The sequence below is a fragment of the Rhincodon typus genome, chromosome 1 (genome assembly GCF_021869965.1).
Source record: "Rhincodon typus isolate 14 chromosome 1, sRhiTyp1.1, whole genome shotgun sequence".
NCBI lineage: Eukaryota > Metazoa > Chordata > Chondrichthyes > Orectolobiformes > Rhincodontidae > Rhincodon > Rhincodon typus.
Window position 1 is genome coordinate 26,799,928 of NC_063332.1, and position 17,263 is coordinate 26,817,190.

The 17,263-nt window shown below is 44.3% G+C and overlaps 1 protein-coding gene across 2 annotated transcripts in view; it reads left to right on the top strand.

The window, feature by feature from the left end:
- Positions 1–11,127: 11,127 nt before the first annotated feature.
- Positions 11,128–17,263, top strand: part of haus1 (HAUS augmin-like complex, subunit 1) — a 59,370-nt gene continuing 53,234 nt past the window's right edge. The window contains exon 1 of one of the 2 annotated variants that reach the window (XM_048595147.1): positions 11,128–11,266. In XM_048595147.1, coding sequence (XP_048451104.1) covers positions 11,246–11,266 — 21 coding nt within the window. In that variant the 5' untranslated portion in view covers positions 11,128–11,245. Of the gene's footprint in view, positions 11,267–11,561; positions 11,694–17,263 lie in introns of those variants that run through there. The other variant, XM_048595153.1, reaches the window with a different exon arrangement.

Genomic DNA, 17,263 nt, shown 5'->3' on the forward strand with positions numbered 1-17,263 from the left:
TGCTCCTATGATGCTGCTTGGCCTGCTGTGTTCATCCAGCCCTGCACCTTGTTGTCTCGGATTCTCCAGCATCTGCAGTTCCTACTATCTCTGCCTTTCAAAGTCATTTGAATTTCAGCAAATGTAGACCACAGATCCCCTCCACAACTTTAGTTTATTCAGCAAATTCTAGTATATCAATTTACAATTCTATTGTCTTTTTTAAGCTGGAGGAATTGTATTTGCACAATGAGTTGGAGCTAATAAAAGTCCTAAGAAGTTCTGCAGGAGTGTTAAAAAGCAAAATGTGACACTGTACTATGTAAATCAATGTTAGGGCAAACGGTCAAAAGTTTGTCAAAGAGCTAGATCTTAAGGAGTGTCCAAAAGTAGAATAGGAGTTTACGTGCTTGTGGCCTACTCAGCTGAAGGTATGACCACTAATGTGAAGCAATTAAAATCAGGAATGTTGAAGGGGCCAGAATTACAGGAATACAGGCATCTGCAAGCAAGAAGAGAACCCCCAAAACAGGCAATCAGAAGTATTTACAGGAGCACACAAGTAGAGGACCCAAGGCAGACATTTTGAAAGAAACAGTGAAGAGGGCCATCACAGGAAATCTGGGAAAGGAGCAGTCAGAGGTGGACCTTCAGGAAATACACAAAGCAATGAGTAGGATGAATACATCAAGTTTTTTAAAAAGTGACATTACACGCAAATCAAGAGTTGATTGGTGAGTAACTGCTGTTGGGAACTCTGAGTAAGATGCTGAAATTGAGAAAAAAATCTAAATAACCTGTAACTCCAAATCTTTTAACTATTTAAGAGACCCTAGCAGAAGCAAAGGAAAAAATATTTATTTCATTATCTAATTCTTGAGGGTAACATTTATTGGATTCTAAGGTTAAGGTTAGTAGATTTCATGAGCTGGATGCTGCACTACAGGCACTGCAACACATTAGGGAAGGGAAAATTAGTATACTTAGTAGTGACGAGAAGAGATATTAATTTATTTAATTAAATTAATTAAAATTAATCAAATTGGTTTTATTACTTTATTAGTTCTGGACATAACAAAGGCATGGTCAAGTGTGTCAGCTGCAGGTTAAATAATAGAAGATCAAAACTGCAAAGGGATATTGGTAAGGTTGGGGAATGGATTAGAACATGGCAGATGCAATTGAATGTTCATAAGTCTGTGGTGATATATTTTGATCAAACATATTTCAGCAGTAAAAGGCTGTGAACGGTAAGAAGCCCGGTGCTGTGGAAATGAAAACAGAATTGAACATATGATGGGTTTAAAACATAGATAAATTAAAACATTGAAAGACCAATGCATATCGTCCTGGTCCCTACTCTTTGCCAACATGCCTTCTGCCAGTTACTGACCCTCCTGCCAGAGGAAACAGTTTCTCACCATTTACTAATACCTCACATAATTTTGAATACCTCTGTTCAATCTCCCTTTGGCTTTCTTTGCTTTAAGAAGGACAATCCCAAATTGTCTTGTTCATCCATATAACTGTGAGGGGTTTGATAGGATAAACACTGAGGTTGTTTCCCTGGTTGGAAATCTAGAATGTCTGGATAACAGTTGGATCATTTAGAACTAAGATAAGGAGAAATTTCTTCTTATGGAGGATTTGGCTGAGTGGTATTGTCGCTAGACTATTAACCCACAAAACAAAAAAGTACTGGAAATCACAGCAGGTCAGGCAGCATCCATGGAGAGAGAGCCCTTATGAAGAGTCATCTAAACTTGAACAAGAGGTCATAGATATGTCCCATTGGGGGATTATCCGTTCAGTGTCTCCCTCATCAATCCCCTTTAATATTTTATATACCTCGATCAGATCCCCCCTCATTCTTCTGAACTCCAGTGAGTACAAACCCAAGCTATTCAATCGCTCTTTGTTATCTGAAACTGTTCTCTTAGATCCAGCTGCACACTGGTCCATCATACATATTTCCACAAATTTCTGCAAGTATAAGAAAATAAAAATAAGTTAATGCCCAGGGATTATAATAGCTGCAAATTTGATTGATTGTGGCCAGAAATCTTTCTGTCTCTGTATGCAGGACACATTGCAAATGGTTTCTTAAAGGCTTACATTCAAATAGCTATCTTGGATGATTGACATTAACAAATTTCAATCAGCTATGCCTGCCTCTTCATAGGATACATGGAACAATCCCTCTTCCAAAGCTACACTGGCCCTACCCCCCACCTCTTTCTCTGTTATATCAATGACTGTATCGGCTCCGCCTCATGCTCCCATGAGGAGCTCGAACAGTTCATTCACTTTACTAACACATTCCATCCCAACCTTAAGTTCACCTGCCCCCATACCTCCTCCCTCACTCCCTCACTCCCATCCCAGGCCCCAAGACCGCATCTCTCGCGTTTCCCGCAACTCATCCCTCATACCCCCTCCCCGCAATAACAACAAAACAGAATCCCCCTTGTCCTCACATACCACCCCACCAACCTCCGGATCCAATGCATCATCCTCTGCCACCTGCAATCTGACCCCACTACCAAGGACATTTTTCCCTCCCCACCCTTATCTGCCTTCCGGAGGGACCACTCTCTCCGTAACTTCCTTGTCCGCTACACACTCCCCACTAGCCCCACCAACCCTGGCACTTTTCCCTGCAACTGCAGGAAGTGCTACACCTCCCCCCCTTACCCCCATCCCAGGCCCCAAGAAAACCTTCCACATTAAACAGGTGTTCACCTGCACATCTGCTAATGTGGTATACTGTATCCGCTGTTCCCGTTGTGGCCTCCTCTACATCGGGGAAACCAAGTGGAGGCTTGGAGACCGCTTTGTGGAACACCTACGCTCAGTTCGCGACAAACGACTGCACCTCCCAGTCATGAACCACTTCAACTTCCCCTCCCACTCCTTGGACGACATGTCCATCCTGGGCCTCCTCCAGTGCCACAACGATACCACCCGAAGGTTGCAGGAACAGCACCTCCTATTTCACTTGGGAACCCTGCAGCCCAATGGTATCAATGTGGACTTCACAAGCTTCAAAATCTCCCCGCCTCCGACCGCATCCCAAAACCAGCCCAGCTCATCCCCGCCTCCCTGACCTGTCCGTCCTTTCTCCCACCTATCTCCTCCTCCCATCTCAACCCTCACCCCGACCTCCTACCTACCAGCCTCATCCCCGCCTCCTTGACCTGTCCGTCTTCCCTTGACTGACCTACCCCCATTCTAACACCCCACCTACACTCACCATTACTGGCTCCATCCCTGCCTCCCTGACCTGTCCGTCTTTACTCCCACCTATCCGCTCCTCCCACCACAGCCCCCACCCCACCTCCTACCTACCAGCCTCATTCCCGCCTCCTTGACCTGTCCGTCTTCCCTTGACTGACCAACCCCCATCCTAACTCCCCACCTACATTCACCTTTACTGGCTCCATCCCCGCCTCCCTGACCTGTCCGTCTCCTCTCCACCTATCTGCTCCTTTATCCATCTTCCATCCGCCTCCCCCTCTCTCTCTATTTATTTCAGAATCCCCTTCTCCTCCCCCATTTCTGAAGAAGAGTCCAGACCAGAAATGTCAGCTTTCCTGCTCCTCTGATGCTGCTGGCCTGCTGTGTTCATTCAGCTCTACACCTTGTTATCTCTCTCCCAATCATCTCCCAGCTTTTTCGAGCATTGGCCAATCCACACGTAGCAGGGTTAGGACATCTGATGGAGGGGTCACCAATAGATACCAATCATGCAGCCAGACAGTGAGGCTCCCAGATTAGGAACCAATGTGTTGCTGGTGTTGGGAGTGTTCCTGCAGGTCTTTGTCTCACTGGCAGCCAGTGTCTGTAAACAAAAAATCGAAATTTTAAAGGAGATCATGATTGTGATTGCTGGCCCTCAGTCTTTGCCTGCACTTTCTAGGCTCTGCTGTGAATCTTTCCCACAGGCTCTGCCAACATCCACGCATCCCCCCGCCAAATACCATCACCCACCAAAGGTGCTGCTCCTCTGGCTCCTGCAACTGATTGAGGATGAGCAACTGCATTACGGAGAGAATAAGTGACTGTAAGCGTGCTTGTGAGGGTGAATAGCTGACTGAGACTTGGTTGATCATGAAAGTGAGTGGCTTCATTAGTCAGGGTGAATGACAGAGTGATTGTGAGCCATTCTCCTAGTTCACAGATTACCAGTCACCGGTAACCACAACCAGCGACAGCCAAGCTCAGTTCAAACCCAAAGTTATCTCTAATACAAATTACTTTTCCTACAGTATCTGCATGTAGGACTAGTTAAAGACTGGTAAATGAAGGTAGACACTGTTACTGGTGCCAACTCATGCTGCAAGGAGGGTTTATACTGGATTGACAAAGGGGTAGGTTCCTCAACAGCAGTGAGGCAAGTGCGAGGCTGGAAGGACACACAATAATCAGCAATAGCAAGTTGAAGAGAGAGGTCAGGCTGGAACAGGACAGGGAGTGAGGAATGCCTGTTGAATTAAATTGCATCTGTTTCAATGCAAGAGGGCTGACAGGTAAGGCCGATGAACTCAGGGCATGGATAGGTACTTGAGAATGGGATATTATAGCCATTACAGAAACATGGCTACAGGAGGGACAGGACTGGCAGCTTAATCTGCCAGGGCACAGGTGCTTTAGGCGGGACAGAGGTGGAGGAAAGAGGGGAGGGGGAGTTGCATTTTTGATTAAGGGGAGTATCACAGCAGCAGTCAGAGATGAAATAACTGAGTGATCATCCAGTGAGACTTTGTGAGTGGAGCTAAGAACAAGAAAGGGAACAAGACAGTTCCTGTCTAATTTGGCTCTTGCCCGATTAAGCACCGTCGCCCAAGGGCCACTTATGGCCTTTTCCATGACTTCTCGAAATCTTATGGAGTTATGGTCACTAAGCCCAAAATGCTCTCCTACTGAAACATCAATCACCTGTCCTGGCTCATTCCCTAGGATCAAGTCTAATATGGCCTCTTTTCTGTTTGGATTGTCAACATACTGCCTCAAAAAGCCCTCCTGGACACATGTAACAAATTGCTCTCCATCTAGGCCCCTGGCTGTAAGGGATTCCCAGTCAATAAGAGGAAAGTTGAAGTAACCTACCACAACTACCCTGCTCTTTTCACACTTTTCCAGTGTCTGACTACATATCAGATCCTCTGTCTCCCGTGGGCTGTTGGGAGGTCTATAGAAAACTCCCAACATTGTGATGTCACCCTTCCTATTCCTGAGCTCCACCCATAATGCCTCACCGCAAGATCCCTCCGATGCGTCCTCCCTCAACACGGCTGTGATGTGATCCCTAATCAGCCGTGCATCTCCCCCACCCCTTTTGTTTCCCTTTCTGTCCCTTCGACAGTGATATCCAGGAATGTTAAGCTGCCAGTCCTCAGAGAGTAGTAAGGGCGTGGAATGCCCTGCCTGCAAAAGTAATAGACTCGCCAACTTTAAGGGCATTTAAATGGTCATTGGATAAACATTTGGATGATAATGGAATAGTTTAGGTTAGATGGGCTTCAGATTGGTTTCACAGGTCGGCACAACATCAAGGGCTGAAGGGCCTGTACTGCGCTGTAATGTTCTATGTTCTATGTTCTATGTCCCTCCTTTCACCATGTCTCTGCAATGGCAATAACATCATAATTCCATGCAGTAATCCATGCTCTTAGTTCATCTGACTTACCTGCTTTACTTCTTGCATTGAAGTAAATGCATTCCTGTCCTCCAGTCCCTCTGAGTCCCATGACTTCCCTGTGCCTGCTCTTACTCTGTGCAATGCATATCTCTATCACACTTCTGTCCCAAATCCCTGCACTTATTGGCCTATTCCGGTTCCCACCCCGCTGCCAAACTAGTTTAAACCCTCCTGAAGAGCTCCAGCAAACCTCCTGCCCAAGATATTCATGCCCCTTCAGTTCAGGTGCAACCCGTCCTTCCTGTACAGGTCTCACTTTCCCCGGAAGACGTCCCAATGATCCATATATCTAAAGCCTTTCCTCCTACTCCAGCTCTGTAGCCACATGTTCAATTGCACTCTCTCTCTGTTCCTAACCTCACTAGCCCATGGCACAGGTGGTAATCTTGAAATTACTGCCCTGGTAGTCCTGCGTTTTAGCTCCCTACCTAACTTCCTGAATTGTCTTCGCAGGACCTCTTCCTTGACCCTTTCCTCCGAGATATTCAGACTGGTCACGTTGACTGCAGTGCTGTCTCCTAGAATTTCTCCCGGTGACGTCTCTACCGCCTTCTGATTGGGTTGATTAGAGTAGTCTGTTTGCAGACAAAGGGACCTCTGGCAAGTGGGAGGCCTTTAAAAGTGATAGCTCGAGTTCAAAGTCTATATGTTCCCATGAGGGTGAAGGACAAGGTTGGCAGGAGTAGGAAACCCTAGATGACAAGAGATATTGAAGTGTTGACCAGAAAAAAGAAGGAGGCATCGCTCAGGTACAGGCAGCTGGAATCAAGGGAATCCCCGCTGGTATATAGGGGATACGGGAGTTTACTGAAGAAGGATATCAGGAGGGTGAAAAGGGGACATGAGATCGGGGTTGAGAAGATTAGGGTGAATCCAAAAAGATCCATTAAGTATATTAAAGAAAAAAGAATAACTGGAGAGAGACTAGGATCCTTCAAGGACCAAAGTGATTATGTATGTGTGGAACTGCAGGAGATAGGCGAGATCCTCAATAAATATTTCTCTGTGTTTACTATGGAGAAAGACATGAAGACTTGGGAACTTGGGGACGTTAGTGGTGATATCTTGGGGGCAGTCTATATCTCAGTAGAGGAGGTGCTGGAAGTATTAGAACGTATGAAGTTGGATAAATCTCCTGAGCCTGACCAGATATATCCAAGAACCCTGCAAGAGGCTAGAGAAGAAATTGCAGAGGTCTTGGCTGATACATTTGCATTATTGTCAGCCACGGGTGATGTCCCCGAAGACTGGAGGATAGCAAATAGAACATAGAACATAGAACAGTACAGCACAGTACAGGCCCTTTGGCCCACGATGTTGTGCCGAACTTTTACCCTAAACCTAAGGTCTATCTAACCTCCACCGCTACCTTATACTATCATCCATATGCCTATCTAATAGCCGCTTAAATGCCCCTAACGAGGCCGACTCTACTACCCTCTCCACCAATGCATTCCACGCCCCTACCACTCTCTGAGTAAAGAACCTACCTCTGACGTCTCCCCGATATCTACCTCTACTCACTTTAAAACTATGTCCCCTTGTAAAAGCTACCTTCACCCTAGGAAAAAGTCTCTGACTGTCTACTCTATCTATACCTCTGATCATTTTGTACACCTCTATCAAGTCACCTCTCATCCTTCGTTGTTCTAAAGAGAAACTCCGTAGCTCTCTCATCCTTTCCTCATAAGACCTTCCCTCCATTCCAGGCAACATCCTGGTAAATCTCCTCTGCACCTTTTCTAACGCTTCCACATCTTTCCTGTAATGAGGTGACCAGAACTGGACACAATACTCCAGATGTGGCCGAACCAGGCTTTTGTATAGCTGGAGCATAACTTCACGGCTCTTGAACTCAATCCCTCTATTAATGAAAGCTAACACACCATACGCCTTCTTAACAACTCTATTCACCTGGGTGGCAGCTCTCAGGGAACTGTGAACATGAACCCCAAGATCCCTCTGCTCTCCACACTGCCAAGAATCTTTCTGTTAATCCTGTATTCTGCTTTCAAGTTTGTCCTTCCAAAATGAATCACCTCACACTTTTCAGGGTTAAACTCCATCTGCCACTTCTCAGCCCAGCTCTGCATTCTATCAATGTCCCTTTGTAACCTAGAACAGCCCTCCGCACTGTCCACAACGTGACCCATGTTGTGCCCTTATTCAAGAAGGGCTGCAAAGAAAAAGCTGGGAATTATAGAATTATATAGCAGTAAGCTTAACATCTGTGGTAGGTATGTTACTTGAGAAGATTCTGAGGGATAAGATATATGTGCATTTGGAAAGACAGGGTTTGATTAGGAGTAGTCAGCATGGCTTTGTGCGTGGGAGATCATGCCTCCCAAATTTCTTAGAGCTCTTTGATGAATTGACCAGGAAGGTGGATGAGGACAGGGCAGTAGATGTAGTCGAGATGGATTTCAGTAAGGCCTCTGATAAATTTCCACATGGTTGGCTGCTCTGGAAGGTTAGATTGTATAGAATCCAGGGGGAGCTGGCAAATTGGATACACAATTGACTTGATGGTAGGAAGCAGAGAGTAATTGTGGAAAGATGCTTGTCAGACTGAAGGCCTGTGACTAGTTGTGTGCCTCAGGGGTCAGTGCTGGGCCCATTGCTGTTTGTTATCAATAACAATGATTTGGATGAGAATGTACAAGGCATGATTAGTAAGTTTGCAGATGTCACTAAAATAGGCGGTATCGTGGACAGTGAAGGTTACCAGAAATCGCAGCAGGATTTTGATCAGTGGGGGAAGTGGGCCAAGAAATAGCAAAAGGAGTTTAATATAGATGTGTGAGGTGTTGCATTTTGGAAAGTCAAATCAAGGTAAGAGTTTCACAGTGAATGGTAGGGCCTTAATGTGTGTCGTAGAACAGAGGGATCTTGGAGCTCAGGTGCATGGTTCTCTGAAAGTGGAGTCACAGGTAGACAGCGCAGTGACGAAGGCTTTTGCCACACTGGCCTTCATCAGTCAGGGCTTTGAGTACAGAAGTTGGGAAGTTACGTTAGTGTTGTACAGGACATTGGTGAGGCCGCACTTGGAGTATTGTCTTCCGTTTTGGTCACCTTGTTATTGGAAGGATGTTATTAACCTGGAAAGAGTGCAGGAGAAATTTACAAAGATGTTGCCAGGACTCAAGGTACTGTGTTATAGGGAGAGGTTGGACAAGCTAGGACTGTTTTCTTTAGAGCATAGGAGACAGAGGGGGGATCTTATAGAAGTGTATAAGGTCATGAGAGGCATGGAAAGGGTGAATGCGCTCAATCTTTTTCCCAGGGTTGGGGAATCGAGGACTAGAGGACATCATTTTAAAGTAACAGGGGAAAGAATAAATGGGAACCTGAGGGGCTATTTGTTTTTTACACAAAAGTTGGTACGCACATGAAATGAGTTGCCAGCGGAAGTAGTTGAGGTGGGTACATTAACGAAATTTAAAAGGCATTTGAACGAATACATGGATAGGAAAAATTTAGAAGAGTATGGGCCAAGTGCAAGGAAATGGTGTTAGCATGTATGGACATTTTGGTCGGCATGAACCAGTTTGGGCCGAAGGGTCTGTCTCCGTTGCTGTAGGACTCTACGACTATGACTCTATAACTGATTTTTGCTTCTGGGTGGAGGGGTTGAGAATGAGAATACTGAATTAAAGTGACTGGCAAATCAAAGGAAATGCAGAGAAAAACTGACAATATATATTGAAAAAAGAATTTAAAAAAACCCCAAAAAGGTGCAGATGCTGGAAATGAGAAACACTAACAGAAATTACTGCAAAAACTCAGCGTGGATCCTACCTTCAATCGGTTTGGAAGAGGGGTTCCTGGAACTAAAATAATTAACTCTGTCAATCCTGCTGAGTTAGTTCAGCAATATCTGTTTGTATTGAAACGCAAATTGTAGTTCTCTTTAGAGAACCGGATAACCATATTCAGAGGCAAGAGTTGCAGGGCTACAGGGAAAAAGAGAGGGGGACGATGGTGTGGAGCTTGCTGCCCTGTCTGGAGTTGCACAAACACAATAGGTCACATGTTGTGTTGGTTAACCAATCTATGACTGTTAATCATACGACCAGAAAGTCATAGAGCCAGAGTTATATAGCATAGGAAAAACCCTTTAGACTAACTCGTCCGTGCCAACAAGATCCCTAAACTGATCTAGTCCTATTCACTAACATTTGGCCCATATCCTTCTAAACTCTCCTATTCATGTACCCATCCAGTTGCCTTTTAAATGTTATGATGCAGCTGTATATAACAATAGTGGGACCCAGCTGGAGTTGTGTGTGCAGTTCTGGCTACCACATTGCAGAAAGGCTTTGATTGCACTAGAGACTCACCAGGATGCTGCCTGGACTGGAGTGAATCAGCTGTGAAGAAAGACTAGATAGGCTAGTTAAATAAAAACAGAAAGAACTGCAGATGATGTAAATCAGAAATAAAAACAGAAGTTGCTGGGAAAGCTCACTGGTCCGGCAGCAACTGTGAAGAGAAATCAGTTAATGTTTCGGGTCTAGTGACCCTTCCTCAGATAGGGTGGTATAACACAGTGTGGAGCTGGAGGAACACAGCAGGCCAGGCAGCATCAGAGGAGCAGGAAAGTTGACATTTTGGGTTGGGACCCTTTTTCAGAAAGACCCAATCCGAAACGTCAACTTTCCTGCTCCTCTGATGCTGCCTGGCCTGTTGTGTTCCTACAGCTTCACACTGCGTTATCTCTGACTCCAGCATCTGCAGTTCTTACTATCTCCTAGATAGGGACGTATTGTTTTCGTAAGACTGCAAAGGCTGAGAGTGGAAACTGTTGAGGTGAGCCAAGTTGCGAGGGGCATATTTTGGAAGAAACATTTCCCATCAGGGATCAATAACTAGGAGGCATCGATTTAAGGTAAAGAACAGGTTTGGAAGAGATTTAAGGAAGAATTATTTTACCCTGAGGGTGGAGCATCTCAATTCACAGCCCGAGAGAGTGGGAGAGGTACGAATAATCACATTTCAGCCTTTCAATAATAACTTTAAGTGATATACACAGCGATGGGCCGTGCTGAGATGTGGTTCACCAGTGGATACATCCTTGATGGCTAGAGAGGAAATGATAGGCTGAAGAACCTTTTCCTTTGTTGTAAAACTGTATGATTCATTGTCAGAATTGGAAAAAGCTAGAAATGCAGCAGTACTTTTTAAGGTGAAGGGGGAACGGTAAGGGAAAAAGCAGTAGGTAAAAGTATGCAATCAGGTGGGATTAAGTTAACAAAAAGTGATCGGGTGCAAAGGATGGAAGTGGAAGAACGCAACATAAAAGGAACCAGGCACATGTTCATCCACTTTTGATTTTTATTTCAGTCAAAAATGGACAAAAGGACAAATCCTTCAATAACTCTGACAGCGGACAAGTATTAAACCTTTGCGCTTACTTTATTCTGTGAATTTGAGGCAGCTAACGCTGTGGGCGGAGATAGCCCAAAGGAGCCTGGGTAATCGAACCTTAACCCGATGGCGCGAAAGGACGCCCGCCTCTCCTACTGTTAAACGGACGGTGATCATTTAAAAAAGTACAGTCTGAATATGGATTCCAAAACCGCGAAGGTATTGGTATTTTTACTACATGTGAAACTCTGTATATTTGTTTCTAAAACGAAAACCATGACTTCCAAATTCGACTTAAACCATTTTACGGCGGATATTCCTTATCGCAAATACCATGGTAACTGACATGTCTACCTCCAGCTGATTGGTGGTACGTTAGAGCTTCGTGTGGAGTGATTGGAGGATGTGGTTGTCAGTCACACTCATCTGACACCGCCTCCTGTCAGAATCTTCCCCCCCCCCCCCCCCCCCCCCCCCCCCCCCCCCCCCCCCCCCCCCCTCCCCCCCCCCCCCCGATCCCTCCCTTCCCCTCCCCTTCCCTTCATCTCCTTCTTCTCCTTCTAACCTTCCCTCCACTCTGACCTCCCTCCCTATGACCTAGTAGACCCTGTTCTGTAGCTTCACTAGGCTGTCACCTCATTTCCAGGTATGCCTGGTGCTGTTCCTGTCATGCTTCCCTGCACTCTTTATTGAACTTGTGATCCCTTGGCTTAATGGTAATGGTTGAATGGGAGGGATATTCTAGGTTGTTGCTGCTGATGCCTCACAGTACTCCATGAATGCTCAGCCTTGAGGTGCTAGATTTGTTTGAAATTTATCCCATTTAGCATGGTGGGTAGTGCTAAACGACATGAAGGACATCCTCAATGTGAAGGTGTGATTTTGTCTCTGCAGGGACTGTATGGTTGTCATTCTGACTGACACTGCCATGGAAACATGCATTTGTGATGGGCAGATTGGTGAGGATGAGGTCATATATGCTTTTCCCTTTTGTTGGTTCCCTCACCACCTGCAGCAAACCCAGTTTAGAATCTTTTGTTTTAGGTCTGTATTTACTAGGGTTTAGAAGAATAAGAAGGGATCTCATAAAAACATATAAAATTCTAACAGGACTACATAGGGTAAATGCAGGAAGTATATTCCTGATGACTGGGGAGTCTAGAACCAGTGTTCCAGTGGGTAAGGGTTATGTCATTTACAATGAAGTTGAGGAGAAATTTCTTAGTTGAGTGGTGAACCTGTGAAATTCTCTGCCTCCAAAAGCTATTGAGGCCAAAACATTGAATATTTTCAAGGAGTTGCATACAGCACTTGGGGTTAAAGGGATCAAAGGATATGGTGAAAAAGCAGGAACAGACTGTTGAGTTGGATGATCAACTATGTCATGGTGAATGGTGGAGCAAGCTTGAAGAGCTGAATGGCCTACTCCTGCTCCTATTTCTATAATTCTGAGAGCATGACTGTCAGACTATTGCTTGACTAGTCTGGGACAGCTCTCTCAATTTTGGTATCAGACCTCAAATCTTAGTATGGAGAACCTTGGAGGGTTGATAGGGCTGTGTGTGGCTTTTCTAGTTCAGTGCCAGGTCTGGTTTCATTCCACTTCTTAATACTATACACAAAGCAAATAAATTAATTTTATAATGCATTAGTTTTATAATTTTATACTTAAAATACAATACATTACTTTAATGATCAGAAAAAAAATCTTCTAATGAGAAGTTAGGATCATGGGCAAGACCAACATTTTATTTCCCATTCCTAAATTGTCCATGAGATTGTGACAGGAAGTCACTGGCTTGAATCTCTGCACTCCATGATGGAGTAGGTACAGCTACAGTGCTGTAGGAAAGTGAGTTCTATGATTTTGACTCACTGAGAATGAGGGAATAGTCTTCTAGTTCTCAGTTAGGATGAGTTTGTGTGTTGGGGGAGAAGTTCTTTCCAATGGTGTTGTTCCCATGCACTTGAACACTGCCTGTATTTATCTAGCTCACAGTAGTTATGAGTTTTGAAGGTATTGTTGAATGATCTTTGGCAAGTTGCTGTAGTGCATGTTACTGGTGGAGGTATTTAATATCTAAGATGAGGTAATCCAAGATGGAGATCCAAAATACCACATTTCTATCTATATGAATATCTTGTTCAGTCTTTGCAAATGTAAATTGTGCAAGATTGTGTAAATGGACAGCTTGCTCAATATTAGTTGTCACAATTCCCCACCATTTGGCCAGTTCATGTTATGCAGAACTGGTTAGAGATAAGATATAAAGGGATGTCACTTTGGTGTGTCTGAGAGAGCCTGTACATAAGTGTCTCAGTGAGCCATGAGGAAGAACCCCCTTGTACATATCACCTGGCAGCTCACTCTCAGACACCGATCCATTCGTTGCTTTTCTGCTTGCTTTTTATGTAAGGCTGTCTAGGTATGCTTTGTGGAATGTCCAATGGATACAAATTCGGACCTGTGATTAAGAATGACGTTGATATAATCATGCTTGCTAAGGATGACTCTTCCAGCCCCTTTGGTGAAATTAATGAAATGTATATCCAGGTTGCCTTTAAGGCCTTGCAACACTGCCAGATACTCTCTGAATATTCAGTGAAAATCAGTGAATCAACTCATTTGGAATCTGACAGCATGCGTGTACTAGGTCAGCTTGATACACATTCAAGGATTTGCTGTCTTAAGTGAGCACTGGTTTGAGGCAGTATAACTTGGAATTGGGGTGTTCAAACCCAGCAGATGTGAGATGGAGGCACACCTGGTCAAGGCATTGCCCTGAGCAACAAATAAAAACAATTGATGTCACCTATTTTATGGAGTTGAAAAAGGTACATTATATGTGCATGTTCTTTATAGACAGAAAGAATAAGGTGAACAAAATGATCAGAGGTATAGATAGAGTGGACAGCCAGAGACTTTTTCCTAGGGTGGAGGTAGCTATTACGAGGGGGCATAGTTTTAAAGTGAGTAGAGGTAGATATAGGGGAGACGTCAGAGGTAGGTTCTTTAATCGGAGAGTGGTCGGGACGTGGAATGCATTACCAGAGAGGGTAGTGGAGTCAGCCTCATTAGGGGCATTTAAGCGGCTATTAGATAGGCATATGGATGATAGTATAAGGTAGGGATGGAGGTTAGATAGACCTTAGGTTTAGGGTAAAAAGTTTGGCACAACATAGTGGACTGAACGGCCTGCACTGTGCTGTATTGTTCTATGTTCTAACATCTGTAACTTCTGGTACACAAACAAAGACAGAGGGTGGTGATGGTGGGTCGTTTTCAGACTGGAGACCTGTGGCCAACAGCATGCCACAAGGACTGGTGTTGGGTTCACTGCTTTTCATCATTTTATATAAATGATTTGGATGTGAACATAGGTGGTATGGTTAGTAAGTTTGCAGATGACGCCAAAATTGGAGGTGTAGTGTACAGCAAAGAAGGTTACTTCAGACTACAATGGGATCTCAATCAGATGAGCCAATAGGCCGAGGAGTGGCATTTAATTTAGATAAATGTGAGGTGTTGCAACTTGGAAAAGCAAATCAGGGCCGGACTTATACACTTAATGGTAAGGTCCTGGGGAGTGTCGTTGAACAAAGAGACCTTGGAGTGCAAGTTCATAGTTTCTTGAAACTGGAGTCACAGGTTGATAGGATAGTGAAGAAGGCATTTGGTATGTTTGCCTTTATTGGTCGGTACATTGAGTATAGGAGTTGAGAGGTCATGTTGTGGCTGTACAGGACATTGGTTAGGCCAGTTTTGGAATACTGCCTTCAATTCTGGTCTCCCTGCTATTGGGAGGATGTTGTGAAACTTGAAAGGGTTCAGAAAAGATTTACAAGGATGTTGCCCGGATGGAGGGCTTGAGTTGTATGAAGAGGCTAAATAGGCTGAAGCTATTTTCCCTGGAGCATCGGAGGCTGAGGAGTGACCTTTTAGAGCTTTATAAAATCATGAGGGGCATGGGTAGGGTGAATAGCCTGGATCTTTTCCCTGGGGTGGGGGAGTCCGAACTAGAGGACATAGGTTTAAGATGAGAGGAGAAATGTCCCTTTTAAATCTACAGGGCAACTTTTCCATGCAGACGGTGGTGCATTTCTGGAGGTAAAAACGGGGAAAGTTTAAAGGAGATGTGAGATGCAATTTTTTTTGTTTATACAGAGGGTGATAAGTGCCTGGAATACATTGTCCAGAGGAGGTGGTAAAAGCAGAAACAAAACCAACATTTAAGGGGTATTTTGACAGATAGACGAATAGGCAGAGAATAGAGAGAGGTCTGCACGGTGGCAAAAGCTTTTTAGTTTTGAAAGAAAGATGCCATGGTGGGTCAAAGGGCCTGTTCCTGTAGTATAGTATTCTTTGTTTGTTTTTGTGGCAGAATAGATAAATGAGATGATTGGGTTTGACATATAGATAGGAAGGTTAAAAAGGTCTGAAAGGACTGCGGATGCTGTAAATCAGGAACAAAAACAGAACCTGAGAGTCAGAGGACCTGAAACGTTAACTTTGACTTTTTTCTTCTCAGAATACTGCCAGACCTGCTGAGCTTTTTCCAGCAAGTTCTGTTTGTGTTCAAGGTTAAAAAGGTGTTTGGCACGCTTGCCTTTATTGCTCAGTCCTTTAAGTATAGGAGTTGGGATGTTATGTTGAGGTTGTATAGGACATTGGTGGATTACTGTGTCCAGTTCTGTTTGCCTAGTTTTTGGAAGGATATTAGCAAGCTGGAGAGAGTTCAGAAGAGATTTACCAGGATGTTACTGGGCATGGAAGGTTTGAGTTAAACGGAAAGGCTGGATAGACTGGGACTCTCTTTGCTGGAGTGTAGGAGGTTGAGAGGTGATCTGATAGAAGTTTATAAAATAATGAGAGCTTTAGATAGAGTTGATGGTAGTTGTCTTGATTGATTTTTGATTTTTATTGTCAAATGTACCAAAATGCAATGAAAAGCTTTGTTTGCAAGCAGTACAGGCAGATCACAGCAAGCAAAGGATATGCAGATCAAAAAGACTTAGAGGCATATAGGTTTCATTGCAAGTTGCATTATTTAAGACTAGAGTCCATTCAGCAGTCTGATAACGGCCGGAAAGAAGCTGTTGCTGAATCTGCTCATGTGTGTGTCCAGGCTTCTGTATCTTCTACCTGACAGAAGAGGTTGTAAGGGGGGTCATTATCAGGGTGTGATGGGTCTTTAATGTTGGCCGCTTTTCTGTGGCAGTGAGCCATGTAAATAGAGTCCAAGAATGGAAGGTTGCCTTCTGTGAACGTCTGGGCTGTGCACACCACCACCTGTAGTTTTTTTACGGTCCTGGGCAGAGCAGTCGCCGTACCAGGCTGTTATGCACCTGGACAGTATGCTTTCAGTGGTGCATCTGTAGAAGTTGGTGAGGGACCTTATGGATGTGCCAACTTATCTGAGCTGCCTGAGGAAGAAGAGGTGTTATTGTGCCTTCCTGACCATCACATCTGTGTGGGAAATTCAGGACAGGTCGTTGGTTATCATCACTCCAAGGACCTTGATGCTCTTCGCCCTCTCAACTTCAGTTCCGTTGATGTAGATTGGTGGGTGGGGGGTGGGGCGTGTTCTTCTCCCTTCTTTCTGAAGTTGATGATCAGTTCTTTAGTTTTGCCGTCATTGAGAGACAGATTGTTTTCATTGCACCACGTCTTTTCCCTAAGATGAGGAATTTCAAAACTAGGGGGCACATTTTTAAGTTGAGAGGAGAGAGATTTAAGAAAGACATAAGAGGCAAATGTTTAACACAGTGGGTGGTTCGCTTGTAGAATGAACTTCCTGAGGAAGTGGCGGATGCGAGTACAATTACTATATTTAAAAGACATTTGGATGGATATATCAATAGGAACGGTTTGGAGGGATATGGGCCAGGAACAGGCAGGTGAGACTAGTTTAGTTTGGGATTATGTTCGACATGGACTATGTAGACCGAAGGGACTGTATGACTGTATGACTGTATGACTGTATGACCTGGTCCATAAGTGTACTGCCTTACCTTGTTTATCCTTGCCAAATGCCCACATCTCTGTTATTGGGATTGAATTCAATTTGCTACTTTGCTGCCTTCCTGAATAATCCAATTATCTCTTCTAGCGTTCTACATCCTTCTCCCTTGCTCTTAACCACGTATCTGATATTTGTATAAGCTATGTAAAAAAAAAAAATTGTGACCATGCCATCTGTTTAAGTTTAAATCATT